The sequence below is a fragment of the Osmerus eperlanus genome, chromosome 1, assembly GCF_963692335.1.
Source record: "Osmerus eperlanus chromosome 1, fOsmEpe2.1, whole genome shotgun sequence".
In the NCBI taxonomy this organism is placed as follows: Eukaryota; Metazoa; Chordata; class Actinopteri; order Osmeriformes; family Osmeridae; genus Osmerus; species Osmerus eperlanus.
In genome coordinates this window covers 26116217-26142827 of record NC_085018.1, presented here as the reverse complement: position 1 = coordinate 26142827, position 26611 = coordinate 26116217, and the positions used below count along the sequence as shown (strand labels likewise).

At 48.8% G+C, this 26611-nt stretch overlaps 1 protein-coding gene across 1 annotated transcript in view; it reads left to right on the top strand.

The window, feature by feature from the left end:
• grm4 (glutamate receptor, metabotropic 4) overlaps positions 1 to 21699 on the top strand; it is a 115153-nt gene extending 93454 nt beyond the window's left edge. The window contains exons 7-10 of the mRNA XM_062473528.1: positions 5193 to 5329; positions 9643 to 10578; positions 17671 to 17917; positions 20354 to 21699. Coding sequence (XP_062329512.1) covers positions 5193 to 5329; positions 9643 to 10578; positions 17671 to 17917; positions 20354 to 20403 — 1370 coding nt within the window. The 3' untranslated portion in view covers positions 20404 to 21699. The remainder of the gene's footprint in view (positions 1 to 5192; positions 5330 to 9642; positions 10579 to 17670; positions 17918 to 20353) is intronic.
• Positions 21700 to 26611: the final 4912 nt, after the last annotated feature.

Here is a 26611-nt window from a genome sequence, read left to right as displayed (position 1 = left end):
GAGGGAAGAGAGAGGTAGAGAGTGAGACAGGGAGAGAGAGATGGAGGGAAGAGAGAGGTAGAGAGTGAGACAGGGAGAGAGAGATGGAGAGGGATAGAGGGAAGAGAGAGAGGTGAATGAGAGTGCATGTAACCACATCTCAGCTACCAGGCCCAGGAAAGAACAGGATAGTGAAACTGCTACAGATTAACAAGCCAAACTAATTTTGTTCATGTATGGTGTGCAAAAATAATAATCCTACAATGTAAAATTAGGGTCTTTGACATGCCTTGTAGTCATGACTTTGGATCAAGGGTGAGCATTGAATGTTAACACAAGCGTCTGTTTCCTCCTATACTCTCTCAACAACTCTTGTCGTTATGCCTATTGATGCTGCCAGATGACATCTGTGACGATTTCTTTTAGCAAAAAAAACAAACTGTGACATTTGATCAAAAGGAAATTCTATATTAAGCAAACACAACCTGTTCAATTCTGTCAGAGCCTATATTGTGAATAGAAAAACTCCCATGACTGTGTAGAGCTACCAAACTAACATCCTTATAGCTGAAAGCACAAAAGAACAGCCTAAATTTCAGTCTTCCATGTTTTGATGCTGTGCTGCTCCAGTAATTCAACCACAAAAATTACTGAAAGGGACACACGATAATCACACATAGTACCGTTTTAATATTCACCTGCTGCTTTTAAAGCCACTTGTCAAAGACAGTAGATTATGTGCTCCAAAATACATTACACAGCCAATAAATACTCTCCTTCCTTGAAGTGTTCCAGACCGGCGTGAGATTCTGCATTTGGTAGCAAAGGTCCATTTAGTGAAATTAAGTAATTATGCAGAAAGTGGGAACTGAACTGACACAGATGAACAAATAGCCTACATACACACACGCAAAACACACACAAACGATAACACACACATCGGTGTCGTAGGCGCCGCAGCGACTGAGAGCAAATTGTGTGCACATGGTCCGTGTACAGTTCATTAAGCGCTAATGACCAGTGGAACGGATGACGAGCAGAGCTGCCAGTCAAGGTGTCCCCGGCCTGCACACCCCGCGCCCCGCGCCCCGCGCCCAGCCGTGCAGAACAACCACACGTCCCACCAGACCTCACGCTTCTTTACCTCACAGAGGGAGGGGGCACCCGCCACCCTCACAGAGGGAGGGGGCACCAGCCACCCTCACAGAGGGATGGGGCACCCGCCACCCTCCCATCACCCCCTACTGAATATAATCACCTTCTACCGAACCACTAAGTCCAACAGTGTTCCCGGGGTAGTGAAAGAGGTCCCAGGTTTACAGGGCAGAGCTGGTCTACTGTGTGATGTCACTGGCTGTCAGGGTAACAAGCAGTGTCGTCTGGGGTTCCTGTTCAGGGCTCGTTAGCGTGTGGAGGTGACGAGGGGCCGAGGCGTTGTGTTGAGACAGGCAGCGTGCGTCATGTGACGGGGCCACTTCTTCATGACTCACACCAGGACTGGTCTGAAACACAACACTGCTGGTCTGATCTAACATACTGCTGGTCTGAAACACAACACTGCTGGTCTGAAACACAACACTGCTGGTCTGATCTAACATACTGCTGGTCTGAACTAACACACTGCTGGTCTGATCTAACATACTGTTGGTCTGAACCACAACACTGCTGGTCTGATCTAACATACTGCTGGTCTGAACCAACACACTGCTGGTCTGATCTAACATACTGCTGGTCTGAAACACAACACTGCTGGTCTGAAACACAACACTGCTGGTCTGATCTAACATACTGCTGGTCTGAACTAACACACTTCTGGTCTGATCTAACATACTGCTGGTCTGAACCAACACACTGCTGGTCTGATCTAACATACTGTTGGTCTGAACCACAACACTGCTGGTCTGATCTAACATACTGCTGGTCTGAACCAACACACTGCTGGTCTGATCTAACATACTGCTGGTCTGAACCAACACACTGCTGGTCTGATCTAACATACTGTTGGTCTGAACCACAACACTGCTGGTCTGATCTAACATACTGCTGGTCTGAACCACAACACTGCTGGTCTGATCTAACATACTGCTGGTCTGAACCAACACATGCCTTTATCCAAAGCGACGTACAAATAGTGCATGTACAGAGTACAGCAGCAGATCAAGGATCAGAAGTGCAGAGTTCCAACAGTGTTCCGGTGGTCAAAGCCAAGGAACGGCCTGTTCTTATAAAGGAATGCAGCTAAGCACCTGATGAAGTGAAGACACAGAGATGGCCTGATTCTGTACACATGACTAGGCATGACCAGGTAATATGACTATTCCCCTGAGACAAAACACACTGTAGGAATCTACTGCACCCAAACGTACAAAATAAAAACATTAATATAACATTCTTCAGTTCAACATCATTTGTTTTATCTGCTTCAAATGCAGACAATGTCTATAGGTCATTGAGATGGGGCGAGATAGCTAGGAGTGATCAGGCGAGGTTAGTGATTTAAAAGAGCGATGTGAGCCCGTTCTCCATTTTGATTACCGCAATCACTGGTGACTAATGAACAAAAACTATTTGGAGGCTCAAAGCCACAGCAGTAAAGCACAGACCCAAATGAGAATTCTACCGTCAAATGACCTTCAGTCTTTCACGACTAAAAGCGTCTGTCTGTCCTTTATCTTTAGACTTGGACACATTCCTCCTACACTGTGGGTGGAAAGTTTACCACAACCAGCAGAGGCAGTAAGGCTAGAAGAATTAGTGGTGAGTGCATAACATGCAGTAGCTAATAAGGGTGGATGCTAAAGTCAGCTAGCTCAGCTTCTTCGGCTAACAACAGGTGTTGTAACATCGTCAGATACTTGTTGCTCTTCCGTCGTGGAGTCTCTGGCAGTTTAATTTGAATCATTTCCTCAGGGCTGCCAACTTTTCCAAAAACCTTGGAGTGAGATTTGGTATTTTGGGGGGCCAACCCCGTCCGGAACAGGACAGCTCGCTGGATATTGCAGTAGCTTGTTTTTTTGTGAGTGACAAAAAAGGTTTGGGGGGGGGGGGGGGGGGGGGTAGCTAGCTATAGAGTTAGATACCAAAAAAACGGATACCAAACGGAAACACAAATTCTCAAGGCCCCAGGCAGTTGCCTAGCGAAGCCTCATGGTAAAACCGCCCATGGGAAGAATGAATATGTGCCATGAATTCCAGCGTTTCTGTGCCACTGGCGCTAATTCCAGACGGTATGGGCAGGACAGACAGACGCGGAGAAGGAATTGTAACGGGGATTGAGTGTGTACCAGGACTGAGTGTGTACCAGGACTGAGTGTGTACCAGGACTGAGTGTGTACCAGGACTGAGTGTGTACCAGGAGTGAGTGTGCTTGCTAAACTCATGCTTACCAGCCTGCCTCTAGAGAAGAAGATGGACATTTTTCGGCTGGAAGAGATAGTCCAAACAATAGCAACACAGTTAACTCAATTAAATTTCAACGCCTGAAAAAAGGCTGCATTTTTGAGATTACACCTCGAGCGTGTTTTGAATACACTTGAAGAAGGAAAAAAATGGAACAGTTAAAGAAGTAAAATTGTGTAACCGAAAATGACAAGTCATTTTCTTCCAGAGTATTCCCTTTCCTGACACAAGACATTTAAATAAACAAAAAACATTTGATGTGCATATTGAGAGCCCACACTGCACAGGTTCAGAAAACCGGTTTTAGAATCTTGTCTTAAACTATCACGTAACTTATCTTAAGCTGTTTTCAAAAGCCTGATGCTTTAATGTGCCGATATCTCTGGTATGTAACGACACTGTGCTCAGACAGCTCTCTTTATCTCACAGCCAGAGGAAGAAAACTGCCAATAATCTCAGGACAGACCTCAGTATGAGCAGCAAGCATGACCAAGAGTCTGTAAGATGTTAAATCTAATTATATCAGCAGAGACAGAATGTGTTGCTGTATTGGCCTGTGAAAGCACCATAGTGGTGTTCAGGATCCATTCTCTCTGGAAGTGTCAGCATGGAGCTGCCACAGCACACTGCCTGTCTCCTGACACAGCTCCCACTGAGCCGGGGTGGACTGCACGCTGTTCGTGGGGTTCTCGCACTTTCAGAAACTGGTGACAAAGGAGGGAGGGAGGGGTGGGGGGAAAGAGGGCGGGAGGGAGGGAGGGAAGGAGAGAGAGGGAGGGAAGGATGGAGGGAGGGGTGGGGGGAGAGAGGGCGGGAGGGAGGGAGGGAAGGAGAGAGAGGGAGGGAAGGATGGAGGGAGGGGTGGGGGGAAAGAGGGCGGGAGGGAGGGAGGGAAGGAGGGAGAGAGGGAGGGAGGGAGGGAGGGAAGGATGGAGGGAGGGGTGGGGGGAGAGAGCGAAAAAACTGATCAAACACTAGAGAAAAAGAATGTTGACTGATAATAAAAACACAAAGCAAAAATAAAGCACTCCAGTTCAGGAGTGTGTTTGTATAAACATGCCCCCTCCCCGTCCCCACTCCACACGCACACACACACACACTCAGAAACACACATTTCCTTATTTCTCTGTAAAATCCCTGTAATCCCTCTGTTCGCGGGTTTCTGCCTTTGTGATGCGTGGTGCATTGTCACTCTGGCTCTGCGTCTGAGCGCCCCGTAATGCTTTAATCCAGAGACTGAGTCATCGAGATGTGGATTAGGGAGTCACATCTCCCACTGCCTGAACAACAAGGCCTGAGGAGGACTCTGCTGAAATCTAGCAGCAGTATCCATCTAACTGCCCCTCCACGGTGGCACCGTGCCCCACTAGTGTAGGTCAGAGGGGGGGCTTAATAATAAGCCCAGTCACAAGGGGGGTTCAGGCCTTTTCATCAGGGGTGTGGATGGAAGCCAGACAGATGTTTGTGAGGCTTGAGCTGTGCAGCGCAGTAGAGAAGGAATTACCCTGCATGTGCACTCCGTGAAGAGCAGTGTGACTCGGCAACAAAACCGTCACAACAAGCACCCTCTGTGCTTGTGTTGAGTGTGAAGTCCTAGGAAGTGACTGTGCTCAGCTTAGTCTGTGGGAGTGCCAGTGTGTGAACGGCAGTGTTAAGAAGCCACACTTACACTGATGTATATAGAGGGTAAAGTATATATATGTATGTATGTATATGTATTTTATATATAGCCTATATAGAGAGAGAAAGATTGAGAGAAAGAGGGATCTTTTTGATAATTAATCATCTTGTCTCCCTCGCGGCCCGGGCTCCAGGCATCGCTGGAAACCCTGTGTTCTTCAATGAGAATGGAGATGCTCCAGGTCGCTACGAGATCTACCAGTTCCAGATGAGGAACCAGACAGCAGAGTACAAGATCATCGGACACTGGATCGACCAGCTCCACCTCAACGTGAGCTCCTGTTCCTCCTCCCGCCCCTCCTCTCCCCCCTCTCCTCCTCTCCCACCCACTCCCTTCTCTTCCTCCTCTCCCCCCCTCTCCTCCTCCTCTCCCCCCCTCGCCTCCTCTTCCTCCTCTCCCCCCCTCTCCTCCTCTCCCCCCCTCGCCTCCTCCTCTCCCCCCCTCGCCTCCTCTTCCTCCTCTCCCCCCCTCTCCTCCTCTCCCCCCCTCGCCTCCTCTTCCTCCTCTCACCCCCTCTCCTCCGCCTCACCTCCTCTTCCTCCTCTCCCCTCCTCTCCTCCGCCTCACCTCCTCTTCCTCCTCTCCTCCCCTCTCCTCCACTTCTCCTCCTCTTCATCCTCCTGCCCCTCCTCTCTTCCTCTGTCCTCCTCTTCCTCCTCCTCTACTTTTCTCTCAGAGACACTGTTCTCCTGCTCTCCTAGAGACTGTCCCCCCCTCCTCCTCCTGAGCGTCTGCTAAAATGACTAAATGTCCTACTGACACTGTGCCGTAGTAGAGCATATGACTTGCAGATCAGAAGGTCTTAAATTCAAATCCCTCTGCTGCATGTCTCTTTGGATAAATGAATAGATTCCCTTCAGGGATGAATAGTGACTTGCAAATTCCTAATTTTAAATCGGTTTATCCATGACGCATGCATCAATAGTAGTCGCCCCCTCAGTTAAAAGTAGTAGTAGTATTTATGTCTGTTTGTCCCTCACCTTATGAGTCAGACACACTCACACACACACACAATTACTGCTGATGTGGATAGGGGCATTTCAATCAGGAGAGACCTGGGATGAGTGAAAGATGTTTATTACAGAATAATAAATGTACTATGGTGTTTGGAGCTTGAACCCCACGGGGAATTATATAGATCAACGGGCGCCTGCCCAACGCCCGAAGAAGAATCCCCCACGGAGTCCAGACACTGGTGGCGGTGGCAGCAGCCGACGACCAATCGAGCCGAAGACTGAGACAGGAACCTGGTGGCGACGGGGTGGTGGAGGGTCGCGCACTGATAGCATGAACAAACTACACAGGGAGAGAATCATGTTTAAAGGCACGGATCAAGTGACGCCATTAATTGATAGGCGGGAGCGCTAATCGACCTGAACCCCAGTGACCGCCCGACCAGGGAACGGGGGAATGAAGGGCGTTCTTAGCGGGGGGAATGAGTAGTGTACACTACGATTAAGCCTGAGTGCAGGGATCGGTCTTTCCTGACTGAACTTGCGCAAGCTTCATTACAATGACTCTTAAGGCCTACTTGTTAATTATATTCTTCTTAACTTGTTATAATTTCCCTCAGGAGATTATGTGCTCACAAATATAAAACTTGAACTGATAAATCCACTCTTGAGAACATCTCCGGGGTTTGACTCAGTATCAAAATCAGCAGGTAATAAAAATGGCCGCCATTAGTCTAGGTGAGCCGGGTCTCACTGTACAGGAGTCATGCATGACCTCCTGCTCACTGTACAGGAGTCATGCATGACCTCCTGCTCACTCTACAGGAGTCATGTATGACCTCCTGCTCACTCTACAGGAGTCATGCATGACCTCCTGCTCACTGTACAGGAGTCATGCATGACCTCCTGCTCACTCTACAGGAGTCATGCATGACCTCCTGCTCACTGTACAGGAGTCATGCATGACCTCCTGCTCACTGTACAGGAGTCATGCATGACCTCCTGCTCACTCTACAGGAATCATGTATGACCTCCTGCTCACTCTACAGGAGTCATGCATGACCTCCTGCTCACTGTACAGGAGTCATGCATGACCTCCTGCTCACTCTACAGGAGTCATGCATGACCTCCTGCTCACTCTACAGGAGTCATGCATGACCTCCTGCTCACTCTACAGGAGTCATGCATGACCTCCTGCTCACTCTACAGGAGTCATGCATGACCTCCTGCTCACTCTACAGGAATCATGTATGACCTCCTGCTCACTCTACAGGAGTCATGCATGACCTCCTGCTCACTCTACAGGAGTCATGCATGACCTCCTGCTCACTGTACAGGAGTCATGCATGACCTCCTGCTCACTGTACAGGAGTCATGCATGACCTCCTGCTCACTGTACAGGAGTCATGCATGACCTCCTGCTCACTCTACAGGAGTCATGCATGACTTCCTGCTCACTGTACAGGAGTCATGTATGACCTCCTGCTCACTCTACAGGAGTCATGCATGACTTCCTGCTCACTGTACAGGAGTCATGCATGACCTCCTGCTCACTCTACAGGAGTCATGTATGACCTCCTGCTCACTCTACAGGAGTCATGCATGACCTCCTGCTCACTCTACAGGAATCATGTATGACCTCCTGCTCACTCTACATGAGTCATGCATGACCTCCTGCTCACTCTACAGGAGTCATGCATGACCTCCTGCTCACTCTACAGGAATCATGTATGACCTCCTGCTCACTCTACAGGAGTCATGCATGACCTCCTGCTCACTGTACAGGAGTCATGCATGACCTCCTGCTCACTCTACAGGAATCATGTATGACCTCCTGCTCACTGTACAGGAGTCATGCATGACCTCCTGCTCACTGTACAGGAGTCATGCATGACCTCCTGCTCACTCTACAGGAGTCATGCATGACCTCCTGCTCACTCTACAGGAGTCATGCATGACCTCCTGCTCACTCTACAGGAGTCATGTATGACCTCCTTGGAGGAACTCTGAGCATCACGTTTACCAAAACGTAACGTGGGGTCAGATGGCTGAGCAGTTAGGGAATCGGGCTAGTAATCTGAAGGTTGCCAGTTCGATTCCCGGCCGTGCAAAATGACGTTGTGTCCTTGGGCAAGGCACTTCACCCTACTTGCCTTGGGGGAATGTCCCTGTACTTACTGTAAGTCGCTCTGGATAAGAGCGTCTGCTAAATGACTAAATGTAAATGTACATGCAAGCATGTCACAGAGGGCTTCACATAAGCCCATAAAACTGCCCCTCAACTAACCTAGAACTCCAGTAGTCAGTTCATGGGTTTTAGAGGAGTGGCTTTTAAGGGAGGGGATATTTCGGTTTGAATCCTTTCAAACTCAAGCTAAAATTGTTAGGTTCGTTAGATGTCGGTGTCGTCATAGCGACGGGTTCTGTCCCCGAAGCGTCTGAATATTTAGAGCATGAGAAGGTATTGACAAGGTCCCCAGAGCTGAGGGTTCCAAACCACCTCCACTACAACTGGTCAACTCTCTTGGCTGTCCCTCAACACCTGTTTGTTTCCAGGTTGTGTAATAGCTCTCCGTGGAGCCGATTAGTTTAGTTCTGCATCGTAAGTCTTCCTAAACCAGCCAGCACTTAGTCCTGTCCTCTTCACAGGTGGGAATAACGATTAACATGTGAATTGTGATGAGAAATAAATAAATGGAAACAGGGAGGGAGGGGGTGGGGGGGACAGAGGGGGTAGGAAGGGTGAGATGGAGGGAGCGAGACTCTTTCCATACGGTCTTAGACGATTAATCCTGCCTGAGAGAAGCAGGTACCTGGACATAAGAGTGTGGGCTATAAAAATGAATTATATGTTGCTGCACACAATACTTGGACAGCATAAAGAGAAGGTGGCCTTCGGAAACAATAAGAAGTGAGAGGAGAAGAAAATAAATCCTGTTGCTACAAAGTGGACTTTAGTGGCTTTTTACCTTCTTCAAAGCTGGGTGTGCAGCGAGTGTTTTCTCTGGTCCTGGTGACTCCAGACTCCTGCTGGGTGTGCAGCGAGTGTTTTCTCTGGTCCTGGTGACTCCAGACTCCTGCTGGGTGTGCAGAGAGGGTTTTCTCTGGTCCTGGTGACTCCAGACTCCTGCTGGGTGTGCAGAGAGTGTTTTCTCTGGTCCTGGTGACTCCAGACTCCTGCTGGGTGTGCAGAGAGGGTTTTCTCTGGTCCTGGTGACTCCAGACTCCTGCTGGGTGTGCAGCGAGTGTTTTCTCTGGTCCTGGTGACTCCAGACTCCTGCTGGGTGTGTTAGTGTTCCTGACTCCAAACAAGTCTTTTCCTATTGAGGATCCTTTGAGCTGCTAATTAAATGCACATTAAGGGACACGTTTTGCCCGCTATGAATTTAAACAACCATTCAAGAAAAATTCCAAGTTAATAACAAAACACAGAAAATGAAAATGCTAAATATACTCCTTTGAAATTACAAAATACTGTTTATCTTTCTTTTTTTAAGAAACTGAAATGGTTATTAGCAGACAGACAGTAGTTAAGGATGCAAGCACTTCACGCAGAGCTTCCCTCTTTGTCTCTCTACTCCTCCCTCTCACCTCTCCCTCTCTCCCCTCACCCCCTCCTCCCTCCCCCAGGTCCGGGCCATGCACTGGCCAGGTAGGGTCCAGCAGGTGCCCTCGTCCACCTGCAGCCAGCCATGCCAGGCGGGCGAGAGGAAGAAGACTGTGAAGGGTATCCCCTGCTGCTGGCACTGCGAGCGCTGCGACGGCTACCAGTACCAGGCCGACACCTTCACCTGCAAGATGTGCCGCTTCGACCTGCGGCCCAACCCCAACCACACGGCCTGCGTGTCCATCCCCATCGTCAAGCTAGAGTGGAGCTCTCCCTGGGCCGTGGTCCCCCTGCTCATCGCCGTGGTGGGGATCCTGGCCACCGTCTTCGTGGTGGTTACTTTCGTACGCTACAACGACACACCCATCGTCAAGGCGTCCGGCCGTGAGCTGAGCTACGTCCTCCTGACGGGGATCTTCCTGTGCTACGCCACCACCTTCCTCATGATCTCCGCTCCTGACGTGGGCATCTGCTCGCTGCGCAGGATCTTCCTGGGGCTGGGCATGAGCATCAGCTACGCCGCGCTGCTCACCAAGACCAACCGCATCTACCGGATCTTCGAGCAGGGCAGCATGTCGGTCAGCGCCCCTCGCTTCATCTCCCCTGCCTCCCAGCTCGTCATCACCTTCAGCCTGACCTCGGTTCAGCTTCTGGGCGTGGTCATCTGGTTCGGCGTGGACCCCTCCCAGGCCATCATCGACTACGAAGACCAGCGGACGTCCAACCCGGAGCAGGCTCGCGGCGTGCTGAAGTGCGACATCTCTGACCTGTCTCTCATCTGCCTGCTGGGCTACAGCATGCTGCTCATGGTCACCTGCACCGTCTATGCCATCAAGACCCGCGGCGTGCCCGAGACCTTCAACGAGGCCAAGCCCATCGGCTTCACCATGTACACCACCTGCATTATCTGGCTGGCCTTCATCCCCATCTTCTTCGGCACTTCGCAGTCCACCGAGAAGGTAAACAAGACATCCTGTCCTTTTATTTTGTTGTTGGGGGGTTATTTGATGATGTTTTGTACTGCTCTATTCTGCTCTCCTCTTCTCTGCTGTATTCTGCTCTGCACTGCTCTGCTCTATTCTGCTCTCCTCTGCTCTGCTGTATTCTGCTCTCCTCTTCTCTGCTGTATTCTGCTCTCCTCTGCTCTGCTCTATTCAGCTCTCCTCTGCTCTGCTGTATTCTGCTCTCCTCTCCTCTGCTCTGCTCTATTCTGCTCTCCTCTGCTCTGCTGTATTCTGCTCTCCTCTGCTCTGCTGTATTCTGCTCTCCTCTGCTCTGCTCTGCTCTATTCTGCTCTCCTCTGCTCTGCTCTGCTCTATTCTGCTCTCCTCTTCTCTGCTGTATTCTGCTCTCCTCTGCTCTGCTCTGCTCTATTCTGCTCTCCTCTTCTCTGCTGTATTCTGCTCTCCTCTGCTCTGCTCTATTCTGCTCTCCTCTGCTCTGCTGTATTCTGCTCTGCACTGCTCTGCGCTTCTCTGTTGGGGTTGTGTTTGTGTTGGTATCATGGAGAACAGAAGCTGATCTAGCAGCTGTGATTAGAGGATTTAGAACTCTAGTGTTCTCTGTGGTCTGGCAAGACGTCCTGCCCCCTTTCTCCTCCTCTTCTTCATTCACTTCCTCCTCCCCCCTCTCTGGGTGAGGATGCGGACATGACTGAACATGAGGCTGGCTGAGGGGGCCAGAGAGAATGATGCTGAACAAGCAGCTCTGCGATAGTGGATTTTGTGAAAATGGGCCCCTGCAGCCGTTAGTTTTATGACGATGGTGAAAGGAATTACAAACGCAATTTGTACAGTTTCATGTCTTCTATCTGTCTGGGTGAGAACCCTTTTAAAAGTGACTTCGGAAACTGAGACAAATCATACCCATGTCACTCTTGTGACTCATAAAATTACAACTATGCTCTATTCTGCTCTACTCTGCCCTGCTTTATTCTGCTCTACTCTACCCTACTCTGCTCTTCTCTGCTCTACTCTACCCTGCTCTACCCTACTCTGCTCTACTCTACCCTGCTTTACCTTAATCTACCCTGCTCTGCTCTACTTTACGCTGCTCTACTCTTGTTCTGCCTTGTCACATTAATCACACTATCTCCCCCCCCCTCCCACTCTCTTCCTCCTGGAGGGAGAGCTTCAGTCAGCTCTTCTTTCTCTGTCTAATGTGTTGTTGGACCACGGCCTACATGGGAGAGTTCACCTCCACCAGAACAGAAGCCCAGGGGACCAGCACCTCTCCACACTCACTCTGATTATTCAGCATATGGGTTTCCTAGATGCGTGAGTTCTAAATATTTCCGATGCTGCCACCAGAGTGAGTTATTTTTCCGAAATGGAAGCTAGACAGCTTTAGTTAGCTTCCGTTACCTAGCAACCTTGCATAATACTCGTAGCAATGCTACTACCTGCTAGTGTTACTTGTTAGCTTCCTCATTGTAAATTTTGAAGCCATACTATAGCGTTTGTCACATAGCATTTGTCTATTGGAAAATAGTCAGTTGGTCACATATGTGCAACGCTACTCCTTCACAGGTTAAACCTGTCAGCTAACATCATCACTTGCATCTCTCTCTCTCTCTCTCTCTCTCTCTCTCTCTCTCTCTCTCTCTCTCTCTCTCTCTCTCTCTCTCTAGCGCTCTCTCTCTCTCTCTCTCTCTCTCTCTCTCTCTCTCTGTCTCTATATCCCCCTTCTCTTGATTTTGCTCTCTCTCCATCTCTGTCTCTCCCTCCCTCCCTACATAAAAACGTGTGTGTGTGTACTGTCTACACCAGATATCATGGTCATCGTTGGTTGTATTAACTCACAGTAATAGCAGTCTGGATCAGCCGTGCTACAGACCCAGCCTGTTTGCTCGCTACACCCCCGTTTGTCTAACGGCTGCATATATAGGACGATGGATTTATATTTATAAACGACTTCTTAGTTTATGCTGCCTGTCTCTGACCTAGAAAGATGAAAGAGAATTGTGAAATCATAATGATATTCAGCATCAGCTTTTCTGAAGATGAGGCAATCCATTAGCCAGCCTGTCTTTGAACGGAGGACTGGGTGAAGGAGGGAGAAAAGAATGAGACAGACTCTGCTCTTTAGTTTCTGTGATGCACTCAGACCAAGAAGAACTAATTCAATTTGAAAACCTGGAATAAGTTCTCTCACCGAGGCTTACGATAAGAGCCCTTTCTTCTCCCAAATGTTATTAGTCCATTAATTAATTAGTATTTCCCACTGAAAGCTGCCAGACTTCATGCTCCTTCACAGCAGACGGGGGTTTGGTCTCTGGGGCCGGGAGAGGAAGGTGAGACCAGATGTGGAAAACAGGTTCTTCATGAACATGGACATGTGTGGCAGATCAGGACCCCTCCAGCCCTGATCTGAAGAACACCAGGCTGTTTGCATCCTGTGCCGCCAGGCAGGAAGTGAGTTCACCTGTTTCAAATGAATGGGTGGTGGAAGCCGGGTAATGACCATTCATTTGAATCAGGTGTGTTGGAGCAGGGAAACATCTAACACATGCAGGACAGTGGCTCCTGAGGACCGGAATTGGCCACCCCTGCTATAGAGGATCTCCAGGACTCGATAGATCTACAGGACCCTATAGAGGATCTCCAGGACCCTATAGAGGATCTCCAGGACCCTATAGAGGATCTCCTCTATAGAGGATCTCCAGGGCCTTTCAGCCTCCCTGACAGCATCCAGAATCGCATCAGTGAGTCTGACTCAAACTAAAACGCTTAATTTCCAGATCAAGCAGAAGACAGCAGTGACAGCCCTTCCAGCTGCGGCTCGTAAATAATGTTCTTCTTTAAGAAATGAGCGTGTCACAACAGCAGCAGCTCTTAATCACCGCAAGTGACAGGCCCAACAAAGGCAGGCAGGGCAGCATGATGTCTCCCAGAGCAATTAAATACTCCCCGTCCCACCCAGGCTCTGATTTACCTCGTGTGTCCGTCTGATCGCCCGCCCGATCACCCGCCTGTGCTGGCGCCCGTCACCCTGCTCGGCGGGCATAGCCGCGCCCTCATTTATCTGTCCTTGCGTGGCAGGAGTGTTTCTGTGTGTATGTTTGTTGGGGGGAGGAGGGGAGCACATTATGTGTGTGTGTGTGTGGGCTTGGGGACAGCTGTGTGTGTGTGTGTGGGCTTGGGGACAGCTGTGTGTGTGTGTGTGTGTGTGTGTGGAGGGGGCGTGTGGATAAGTAGACAGCTGGTCTATCTATAGTGTGTGATCACAGATCCTGATGTTAGTGATGATGGGATAGCTCACCTGTGACACACTCTCTATCATGGGCTGACAGACAGGTGGGGTGGGGGAGGGACAGGGGGGGGGGTGACAGGCGTGAACAAACGCTTCACAATAGAGTTATGGGGAAAGGTTTCTCTCCACAATGGACTCAATTGAAATGCAATCATCCCAAATGGAGAACCCTGCCATTACGGTCCCTGCACGGGTGATTGAGTGACTGAGTGGGTGTTGTTTATATCCTCATGAAGTCACCGTCATGTCGTTGCCAGTGACAGCAGGGTGATGAAATTGCTTGTCTTTGTCCTGCTGAGGAGGAGAGAGAGAAAGAGGGAGGAGAGAGAGAGATGGAGGGAGGAGAGAGGGAGGAGAGAGAGAGATGGAGGGAGGAGAGAGAGAGATGGAGGGAGGAGAGAGAGAGATGGAGGGAGGGAGGAGAGAGAGAGATGGAGGAGAGAGATGGAGGGAGGAGAGAGAGAGATGGAGGGAGGAGAGAGGGAGGAGAGAGAGAGATGGAGGAGAGAGGGAGGAGAGAGAGATGGAGGGAGGAGAGAGAGAGATGGAGGGAGGAGAGAGGGAGATGGAGGGAGGAGAGAGGGAGGAGAGAGAGAGATGGAGGGAGGAGAGAGAGAGATGGAGGGAGGAGAAAGGGAGGAGAGAGAGAGATGGAGGGAGGAGAGAGAGAGATGGAGGGAGGAGAGAGGGAGATGGAGGGAGGAGAGAGAGATGGAGGGAGGAGAGAGAGAGATGGAGGGAGGAGAGAGGGAGGAGAGAGAGAGGAGAGAGGGAGGAGAGAGAGAGATGGAGGGAGGAGAGAGAGAGATGGAGGGAGGAGAGAGGGAGGAGAGAGAGAGATGGAGGGAGGAGAGAGAGAGATGGAGGGAGGAGAGAGAGAGATGGAGGGAGGGAGGAGAGAGAGAGATGGAGGAGAGAGATGGAGGGAGGAGAGAGAGAGATGGAGGGAGGAGAGAGGGAGGAGAGAGAGAGATGGAGGAGAGAGGGAGGAGAGAGAGATGGAGGGAGGAGAGAGAGAGATGGAGGGAGGAGAGAGGGAGATGGAGGGAGGAGAGAGGGAGGAGAGAGAGAGATGGAGGGAGGAGAGAGAGAGATGGAGGGAGGAGAAAGGGAGGAGAGAGAGAGATGGAGGGAGGAGAGAGAGAGATGGAGGGAGGAGAGAGGGAGATGGAGGGAGGAGAGAGAGATGGAGGGAGGAGAGAGAGAGATGGAGGGAGGAGAGAGGGAGGAGAGAGAGAGGAGAGAGGGAGGAGAGAGAGAGATGGAGGGAGGAGAGAGAGAGATGGAGGGAGGAGAGAGGGAGGAAAGAGAGAGATGGAGGGAGGAAAGAGAGAGATGGAGGGAGGAGAGAGAGAGATGGAGGGAGGAGAGAGAGAGATGGAGGGAGGAGAGAGAGAGAAAGAGGGAGGAGAGAGAGATGGAGGGAGGAGAGAGGGAGGAGAGAGAAAGGAAAAGACAAAGAGAGAGGGTGAGAAAGAGGGAGGAGAGAGAAAGGAAAAGACAAAGAGAGAGGGTGAGAAAGAGGGAGGAGAGAGAGGGAGACAATGAATGAGAAAGGAAGCAGAGAGAGTGAATCCTGGTAGCTATGTAGAGGAGCAGGCAGGGTCCTGGTAGCTGTGTAGAGGAGCAGGCAGGGTCCTGGTAGCTGTGTAGAGGAGCAGGCAGGGTCCTGGTAGCTGTGTAGAGGAGCAGGCAGGGTCCTGGTAGCTGTGTAGAGGAGCAGGCAGGGTCCTGGTAGCTGTGTAGAGGAGCAGGCAGGGTCCTGGTAGCTGTGTAGAGGAGCAGGCAGGGTCCTGGTAGCTGTGTAGAGGAGCAGGCAGGGTCCTGGTAGCTGTGTAGAGGAGCAGGCAGGGTCCTGGTAGCTGTGTAGAGGAGCAGGCAGGGTCCTGGTAGCTGTGTAGAGGAGCAGGCAGGGTCCTGGTAGCTGTGTAGAGGAGCAGGCAGGGTCCTGGTAGCTGTGTAGAGGAGCAGGCAGGGTCCTGGTAGCTGTGTAGAGGAGCAGGCAGGGTCCTGGTAGCTGTGTAGAGGAGCAGGCAGGGTCCTGGTAGCTGTGTAGAGGAGCAGGCAGGGTCCTGGTAGCTGTGTAGAGGAGCAGGCAGGGTCCTGGTAGCTGTGTAGAGGAGCAGGCAGGGTCCTGGTAGCTGTGTAGAGGAGCAGGCAGGGTCCTGGTAGCTGTGTAGAGGAGCAGGCAGGGTCCTGGTAGCTGTGTAGAGGAGCAGGCAGGGTCCTGGTAGCTGTGTAGAGGAGCAGGCAGGGTCCTGGTAGCTGTGTAGAGGAGCAGGCAGGGTCCTGGTAGCTGTGTAGAGGAGCAGGCAGGGTCCTGGTAGCTGTGTAGAGGAGCAGGCAGCCCTCCAGGTTCTCTTATCTCTTTTCCATAGCTTCATCTCACTCATTAGTGCTGCAATGACGCAACTATGTGTGCATAGCCCGGGGCTAGTGCTATTGATGACTGGATGAGGAGGTGTTTGGGCACACGGGGGGGGAGGAGAAGGAAGGAAGGATGGAGGGAGGGGAGGATGGAGTGAGAGATGTGTGTATATACGAAGCAGCACAGAGCCAGTCACACATACAGAAACAAACCCATCTCCCCAGGCGACGGGCACGGCAGGCCTGACGCCACGCAGAGTTAAACTGTGAAGCAGTTTCACCAGCAGGAGCCCTATAGATCTGGCTCTGCTGGAGGGACAGGTGTCCATTACACATCCACACACAGGTAACACCACACAGCACTGCCAAACAGAGGGAATCAATCGTCTGATTGGTTGGGGGGGGGGGAGGTGTCAGTGGGATTGAGTTTGATTGGTTCCAGTGATGGTGACGGCCAGCGAGTGGCAGTCACCAGCAGGCAGCTGTGACAAAGCCACACTCCTAATTAAACAGTCGTGTTTTTTCGTGCAGGGTTTTCTTCATTCTGATGATCTGGGTTTAGCCGCCGAGGATTGTGGGATCCTGTTGTTTTATGTTTTGCGCTGCCTGCTCTTTAATCCTGCTGGCGAGTGAGCGGTCAGGTGATCAACGCGTCCTGCAGCTGACATCGTGTGTCCCCCCAGACAGGCCTGTTGGATGTTGGATGTTGTCATTAAAGACTCTTATTAACGCACCACGGCACCGCAAACACTTCAAATGGAGCAACGGATAAGGATATTCAACAAGATCCCTCCCTCGCCATCCACAATGTTCAGCCGAGTATAACATTTTCATGAGGTTGTTTCGTTTTATGGGGCACCTTGTATCGGATCAGAATTGGACGCTATCGACTTGTGGTGAAATTAATTTCAGAGCAGACGGAAGGGCGTATTAAAGCTAGACTGCAGAACATTAAAACAAACAAGGTTGGCTTGGCTGCCACTGTAAGAGCTGATGAGGCGTTGATTGGGAATGAAAACAGGATGAGTCTTTTCTGTTTCGCTCGCGGACACACTCCATCTCACGGTTTCAAACCTCCGCAACAAAACGTGTGTTCTTGGAGCTGTACAGACTGCATCTGTTTGGAAACAAACCTTGGAAACACGTGGATGAAGTGATATCCTCTGGAAATACAACCCCGGTTGTTTAATCACCTGCAAGCCCACCTTCAGCAGTGTGACTGAGGACTGGATGTGTTTCCATGTGATCCCAGTGAAATCTTCACCTCTATTCTGGTAATGAACAGGCCTGTGTGCTGCTCTAGCAGCCTGTTGTGTTGCTCTCTCAAATCCTATCTAACTTCTGTCATTATGCGTTTGTGTGTCTGTGTGTGGGTGTGTATATCTTCTGTGTGTGTGTGTGTGTGTGTGTATATGTCTGTGTGCCTCTTCCAGATGTACATCCAGACCACCACCCTGACCATCTCCGTGAGCCTGAGTGCGTCCGTGTCTCTGGGCATGCTCTACCTGCCCAAGGTGTACGTGGTCCTCCTGCACCCCGAGCAGAACGTGCCCAAGCGCACGCGGAGCCTCAAGGCCGTGGTCACCGCAGCAACCATGTCCAACAAGTTCAACCCCAAGGCCAGCCTTCGCCCCAACGGAGAGGCCAAGACAGAGCTGTGTGAGAGTCTGGAGACTCAAGGTGAGGCTGGGGGTGAGGCTGGGAGCTGGGGGCTGGGGTGGGTAGGGTGAGGATATGGCTGGGGTGGGGGGCTGGAGACTTAAGGTGAGGCTGGGGGTGAGGATAGGGTTGGGGGTGAGGCTGGGGGCTGGGGTGGGTCAGGATATGGGTGGGGTGGGGGGTGGGGCTGGAGACTCAAGGTGAGGGTCCCTTCTAGTGATATATGCTTGCAAATATCACTAGAAGGGAAAACCTTAAGGGACATAAGTCGTAGAGGTTAGGACCAATTTTTACACAGGATTTACCAATTTCTTCATTTTGATGCAAATTTTCAACTATGATGCTGCTATATAGCCTATCACCATTCCCTCTTGCATGGGAAATGAGAAGACAACCGTTTCATTTTACACTTCACTCTTAGTATTTTGAATTTTAAATGAGCAGCAATCTAGTATGCATTTTTATATAAAATATACAGAAATATCAGTTGTAAAAAATCAGACCCATCTGCAACGGATGCAAGCACACCCCACAATTTCCTCAGAAATTGTACCCTCTCTAGTTTGAGCAGTGGCGATTTTAGACCCTTTTTAGGGGTGCTCAAGCACCCCTAAATTTCATCTGAGCACCCCTAAAAATAATAATAATACAAAAATAAAAAATATAAATTATTATTGTTCATTATCATTTGATGCTGGTAGTTCATGAAGAAAGGGATATCCTTAGTTTTTTCATTCATTCCACATTTTGCAAAATAATACATAAATGTATTAATTGTTATCCAGTGAAATTAAGGATTTATAGCAAGGGGGTTTAGCACTTTTGCAAGGCACTGTATTCATGTCACATTCTCATTGGGGGCTGAGCACCCCTAAAGTTCTGATCATAGAATCGCCCCTGAGTTTGAGTATATTCCATCTCTCTGTCATGGCTTCATAATATTCCAAACCCTTTACCAAAGGGTGTAAGAGTGAATAGCTGCAGTGTGCTCATTACTTATGCGGTGCGTAAAAAAAAAAAAAAAAGCACAACGAATCCGTTAAAACAGTGTGGTGCTTTACGTGTGCTGAGGTCGGACTGGGAAGGAAAGCTCTGTGCCAACAAAACAACCAATCATGTGTGTGTGCGCTGTAATAGCAGTTTCTCCACCCGGGAGAAGGTTGAGGTGAACGCGGAGAGCATTTCAATCACGCCCGATACATCCACCTTCCTTTCCTCCCTCATCTCACAATAACATCAACAGTTGCATTTCACCGCATGCTCACTAACTCCTCGGCCGATCTAGCTGAATGTACTTTCCTCTGCCGTTTGACGTGCAGACCGTTCAGAAGCGCTGAGTAAAATGGAGGAGTAAATAATTGAGAAGCAGATTAGCTTAGTCTGCGAGTCAGCCAACCCAGAACCTCCCGCCCTGCCTCATTTCAATACCAATACAAAAGTTCCATACTGCAGTCGCAGGGACAAAGACTTGCGTTTTACACAACAGAGGTACGCCTAAATAATGTCTTCCTCGCTATTGACTCAGCAGAAAGCGCTCAGGTGACGACCGGTCTACAGTGCGCTCCGGGACCTTATCAGGACGCTCTGTCGTAGAGACTCACCCTCCTGTCTGTTTGCAGTCGGGTGTAATGACGCATGCAGAACATACTGTTTCATTCTCGCTAGCCTCTGTTCGCCAACAACAACAGCATTGTCCCTTTCACACACAGACGTGGAAAATAACTGTGGTGTTGAAATGGAGAGGGCACAAATGTTTGGAGAAATGCTGATGCGATGCTGTGCATTGTGACGAAGGATGGGGGTGTTCTGCCACATCAGGGAGAGCCCAGAACTTGAAACAGCCACAAGTGGCTAGACAGGAGATGGAGAGGATCTGGCCCCCGTCGTTTGCTCCTTCTAATGGTGCTGACAGGATTTCCAGACTCCGGCAGCGCAGGGCTATCTGAATAAAGCACCATTTATCATTGTCAGTGTCATCGCAGACACGTTGTTTGATCGAATTGAGAAATCCCTGTCTGGGCCGCTGCTCCTGCTGGCCCCCCGATAGCGGGACGTCAGCTGTTTATCTGCTCCTCTCCAGCAGAACAGACCCCCCGGCCAGGAGAAGCAACAGGATAGGGAAGGGGACGGGATGGGAGGGGGAGGAGAGGAGAGGAGGGGCGAGGAGGAGAGAGGAGAGGAGGGGAGGGGAGAAGCAACAGGATAGGGGAGAGGAGGAGAGAGGAGAGGAGGGGAGAAGAATGGAAAGGAGGGGAGAGGAGAGAAGGGGAGGAATGAAGTTTAGGAGGTAGGAAGGAGGAGGGGAGGGGTAGGAAGTAGGAGGTGAAGGTAGGAGGTATTGAGACTAACACTTAAATGTTGAACAGGCTGAAATGAAAATGCTTTCATGTTTTTCAGAAGAAATAACCTTGACCCAATCTTGATTTGATTTTCCTGGATTTCCTGCTTCTCTTTCAGCCTTTGCTTCAAAGCAAACCTACATCAGCTATAGCAACCATGCTATCTAGAAGACGCCATCATCATTTTCCTTCAGGATTGGCACCTCACTATGGACTGTTATGAAAGAGAGAGAGAGTAATCAGCGATGAGGATGACAGAGGTGTTCGCTACACAGACCACAGCAGACAGATCGAACAGAACTGATGAACCAGCAGAAGACCTCCTCTCAGGACCAGATGCTGAATAATCCTGAATTTCCATCTTCCATCAGCCAACACAAAACACCAACGCTGGTTTGTTGGAGGGGCGGGGCTCTCTATATGGGTTACCTTGGAGCTACGCTCTGTCGCCATGACGTCTGTACCTTGGCGTAACGCAGCGACAAGCCACCAACGCCAGTATGTGTTCAGGTGGGACGAAACGCTGGTTTTGTGATGTGTGATGAATGTTGTTCTCGAAGCTTCGCAGAGACGTGGCAGGTGGACCAGAAGGACACATCTGGATTCTACTGAGAAGGATTAAGGGCGGATGGTCGTTTCTAAACATGTTCCCAGAGAGAGAAAAAATATAATCACTAAGAAAACGTTTCATAAAAAAGAAAATAGAAAACTGAATGACCCCATGATTTGTTTCGTTCTTTTCCCCTCTTAATGTCTTTATTGAGTTGACAAAAATGAAGATGGCAACTAGGAAGATTGGTCATTCTTGATTTTGAGCATGCCAGTTTGAACATCCTGTGTTGTGTTGTTAAAAGAAAAAAATAGTCTTTGGAATGCGTTCAAACTCCATGTTGTTGCAGCTGTTTGGCCCAGATTCTGTTGTACGTAAAAATCTACCTGGTGATGGTCTAGTGAGTGATATTTGTTTATTTGTGCTCAAGTACGGCCACATTATGACCAGCAAGCAAAGCCTGTTACTGCCCTCTGCATCTGTGCTTTCATCCTGTGGGCCGTGGCTGGAAGCCTTAGAGGGTTTTATTCTTTTCGTAGCCCAACAACCATCTGTCCTCATGGACTCTCCCTTCACTGCCAACAACCTCTCCCCTGTCTACAGCAGACAGGGGGATCACAGCTCATCTATACTCCAGCATACGCGCTCCATCCAGGGTATGTCATACTGTTCTCACCCTGGCCGCCTACAGTAACGATTGAACGTTGATTAACCGATCCACACCGGCTTAATGCAGAAAAGGGAACTATTATAATTGGATCTTGAATGTGTCGTGAAGGCATTTGACTTCATTTATAAAGGAGGTGGGGGGGGGGGGGGATATATGTGACTGAGAGTTTCCTGCCAGTCACCTTCGTCTGGCTGCTTGGGTCCATGAGAGAGCTGCAGAGTGGAGGTCTCCCTCCTGTGTTCAGGGAAACTCACTCCCCCCCCCCCCCCTCACTGCTCTCCCCCCCCTCACTGCTCTCCCAGCCCTCACTGCTCTCCCAGCCCTCACTGCTCTCCCCCCCCTCACTGCTCTCCCCCCCCTCACTGCTCTCCCCCCCCTCACTGCTCTCCCAGCCCTCACTGCTCTCCCCCCCCTCACTGCTCTCCCCCCCCTCACTGCTCTCCCCCCCCTCACTGCTCTCCCAGCCCTCACTGCTCTCCCAGCCCTCACTCCTCCCCCCCCCATCACTCCCCCCCCTCTCTCCCCCCCCCCTCACTCCCCCCCCCTCCCCTTCTGTATTACTTTCAATGCCATTTGTGTTGCAGAATAAAAATATGTAAGTGCTGACCAAATTAATTGGCAAGTTAATGTATGTTATTAAATAGATTGATGATGTCTGCTTATACGTCCATAAAAAAAACTGAAAAATGAATCTAAAAGAAGCAGTGCCTGGCTATCTGAGTATTTGTGAAACTTCATGAAAAGTAATGAAGTCCTTGTGGAGCATGTCCAGTTTTTATACAAAAAAATATTATTTCTAATAAAAACGTTTTGAAAATTCCAAGTTTTCCTCGCCCAGATTTGTTATTTTCATCACGTCTTGTCAACAGAAAACAGGAAGTCTCCCATCAGACCAAAACAGGAAGTAGAGGAAAGACTGAATCAGACCAGAGGCCTGTTCCATAAAGCGAGTTTACCGAATAAGCCAGACCTATGTTAGTTAGTCTGACTAATTTCTCGTTCATTCGGTTCCGTAAAGCCAGCTCAACGTAGTTCGAACTCAGTTACTATGGTAACTTATGCTTCTAAACTAGCCTGGTCCGGGGCAGGCTAATTGTCAGGCTTAGACCGTGTTGTTGCCTAACCAGACGTTCCTGTAACACTGACCCAACGGGAAAACGATGATTTACCACGGACATTCTCATTTTCTTATTCTCATCAGTTCAATATGTAAGCTACATTTATAGAAAATCAACTTAAATATCCTACATAGGCTACAACATTTAGCCTAATGCATTAAACAATGATGAACAATGATTTGATACACACCATAGGCGTTAAATGTATGGCTATGGTAATTTGTGATTTCAGATGTTTAGGCATCAGGCATCGGCCTATATCTCAATCTAAATTATCAGAGTATAATTATCATAGCTATATAATTGTTAACAGTAGCCTGCAATTGCAAAACAAACCTAAATCCATAGGCTACATCTATATCCTCCATTTTCCTGACACAAAAAACATGTTAAAAAGTAAGCCTACTGGATGATGTATTAATTAATATTCTATTTTAAACAATGTCAAAAAAGTCAATTTAGATGTGTTTAGAGGGTGTTTGTTTTTTTTATCAATGAAGTAAAGGTCTAAAAAGGGACCTCGATAGCCTATCGTTCACGTCAATATGGCGTGTCATTTTATTTTGATAAAGCGGTGGATGAGAGCTGTCATAGTACACGGCTTAAAGGGAACGTTCTTTCTGGAAGGAGTCACGTGGTCGTGTGCATTGCTTTTGCCGTGGTGGATTGTATGATCCATGTTTTACCTCTCGGGCTGCTTAAGAAGAATAGGGTGCACGCGCAATTAAATCTGACTTGAATTAGTAGGACTGCGTGAGCTGAAATTTGACTTTATGGAACCGCTTTAGCCCCGCTTGACTAATTAAACTAATTCAAGTCAGGTTTGGGAGTTTAAGTTCAACTTTTTTGAGCGGCCTTTATGGAACAGGCCTCTGAACATGGTGACTGCGGTGACGCAGAAGAAGCAGCTTGGAGAAGGTCCCATGACAACAGAGCTTCTCAAACGCTTCTCCTTCATCACGATGCACTTTGTTCTCAGCTAACAAAGACATGCACTTCACTCTGCATAAGAAGCTTTTCTTGCCGACGAAGGATAACCATTTAGTTTGTAATCTGCTGATGTGTTTAGACTGGTTTGACAGAGTCTGATTGGAATACAGAGAACAGCCACTGTACTTCTGGTTTACAATTGTTAGCTGGCAGGTAAATAGTTGTATTCAACCTTCTTTTATACACTGAAGTTTAAATCAAGCATGTGATCCTTCAAGATTGTTTGCCTAAATTACTATAATTAGTTTTTCCGCTTCATCTGTTCCAACATGTAGGACTTGAAATGATCCTGACAGAAAGAATACTACATTTTATATTTCTCTGTTTTCACTCGCTGCCTCAGTGAGTTTTGTCAGAGTGTGTGTTTTTAGTGTGTAGGTGCATGTTTGTGGTGGTGTGTGTTTGAGAGTGTAGGTGCATGTGTGTGTCAGTGGTGTTGTGTGTTTGCGAGTGTACATGTTAGTTTAACATCGAAGTTAAGACAAGTACGAACATTAAATTGACCACAGAGGACAATAACTGCCACTTTCAGTGTGCATGAGCTGACATCATTGTTTAGATAATAGCACCTCAAGGAGAGACAATTGATGGTGGGAAACATGAAATTATTTTAAATTAACAGTTTTCAGCAAGCCTCTGTGTCTGCCCCCTCAAAATTGTTTTTGAACTCATTGTGCAGAACCATATTTCCTCTAACAGCAGGGTGAGCTGCAAGCATCGGTATGTTTTCTTAGTTTCAGACAGCGAGCAATGGAACGTTGCTTCATCATTTGGGACCCCTTAGGAACCGCACCACCGATACCAGCATCACCAAAACCTTGTTCCTTTCTATCTAAACATAAATCCCAAATGACTTAATTGAAAAGTGGTCTACCTTCAGAGCGGTGGAGTGCTGCAGAACAACGAGAATTTGCCACCACAAGGGACAGTCAGAGCTCACTGTATTTTGAATACACCCGACAACAAAGTTCCACTTCTTGTTTTCGGGGTGTCAGACACAGTCCTGTCACAGAGGTATGTGTAATTTGACTATTCAAGATGGCGGTTTCAATACAATTTATTTAGTTTGCACAATAACATAAGAATTAACAAAGTACTTTGTGATCAGTCATTACGAAGGACATGCTACCTATTAGCTACAGGTCGTTCGCAAGAGTGATAGAGAACATCCATAAACGATGCCTTATATAAACTTAGAACAGACGGTCTACTAACTAGATGGTCAATCAATCAATGCAGCGATCTCTGTGATTGGCAAGCACTAGTAAATGACAGTAAGACAATATAACCCCCCAGGCCAAGTGTCCAAAGTCCTTTGATGTAGCAGATACCTCTCTAAGTCAGGAGATCTGCTACACCCATTCTCCAGAGTAAACCATCCCACAGAGCCTCAGTTTCCTACATTCACTGTCTGTAACAAAGGAACTTATAGATTACTTGCTTATAAAACACATGCATTGTAACTATGTCCTAAAATTCTATCACACCCTGCACAAGGAGCACGTCATCCTGTTAAAACAACAACTAGTACAGACCCACATAGAGTAAACACATTATAAACATGAGATATTCATATGTGTGCATTATATACACAATAACATTTCAGGACACACACAACCAGGTAATGGATATGCTCCTGGGCGTGTCATACGAGGGGCAAAAAATACCTTGGGTCACTAAAAGACCTTTCATCGCAGCTTCAGGCCTAGAGAGGATGAGAGCTCCAGTTATTAACCACAACAGCTGTTTAGTTTTCACCCTAAAGACGTCTCCTTGTGTGGGAAACAGACGTTTTCAATAAGCCGCAGCCTATTACATTTACATTTAGTCATTTAGCAGACGCTCTTATCCAGAGCGACTTACAGTAAGTACATTCCCCCCGAGGCAAGTAGGGTGAAGCGCCTTACCCAAGGACACAACTTCATTTGGCACGGCCGGGAATCGAACTGGCAACCTTCGGATTACTAGCCCAATTCCCTAACCCCTATCCACTTGCCTCCCATTTCTGTCTCTACATGGTTATTGTAGAGACAGGCTGTTAGGATAACTTAACCTTTTGTTATGCAAAGCACAACTCCTACTCGTAAAGAAAACACGTTTCTGTCATGACGCCAGACTCTGCTCCTCGGTTTAAAGTATCGAGGGGAGCGATGCAATCTTCTGAACTGTGTAATTGCAGATAGTGAGATACACTTGACCAGATTGAGAGGTTTATCTGTGCGAGCCGGTGACTTCAATATAAACTGATGTGTTTGTAATAGACAGCCACAGTGTTGATTAGAAAGCCTGTCTGTGTGTGAGGGCACCAGTGGACACAGTAATGAGTGTCTGACGCAGAAACAGGTGACACGCTGTCTGGGGACGTGTCACTGCTGCCATCAGAGAAACGCTTCACGTTGGTGAGAGTCACTAGATCACAGTAGGGTTTTCTAAATGTAATCGAATAGCTCAGTGGTTATAGCATGACAGCAGATCAAGAGGTCCCTGGTCCAAACCCCCCACCCCCTGTGTGTTGCTTTGCATGAAATCATCTGCAGAATGAATGTGTTACATTGAATGTACAGTTACATCTAAAACCTATTGTACTGTTTGTGTGACAGTGCCCCATGTGCATACTGTCTCTAACCCAGCCATCTGTGGCCTTGCTTGTAAAAAAAAGGCTATCTAAATGAAGAATAGATTTGATACTGTGCACATACTAGTTGAATGCCTAAAGAACCCCCCCCCCCTCCTCTACCTCATTTTAAATGTGCAGTGCGGCTGTCTTGTTCAGTGTTGTATAATCCTAAGTCAGAAGAGGACAGTGTTCACCTAATTTCCCCAGAGACTCAGGCAACATGCACTACTAACACACACAGGGACTCACCAGTAACACACACGGGGACTCACCAGTAACACACAGGGACTCACCAGTAACACACAGGGACTCACCAGTAACACACAGGGACTCACCAGTAACACACACAGGGACTCACCAGTAACACACAGGGACTCACCAGAAACACACAGGGACTCACCAGTAACACACAGGGACTACACATGATTGAT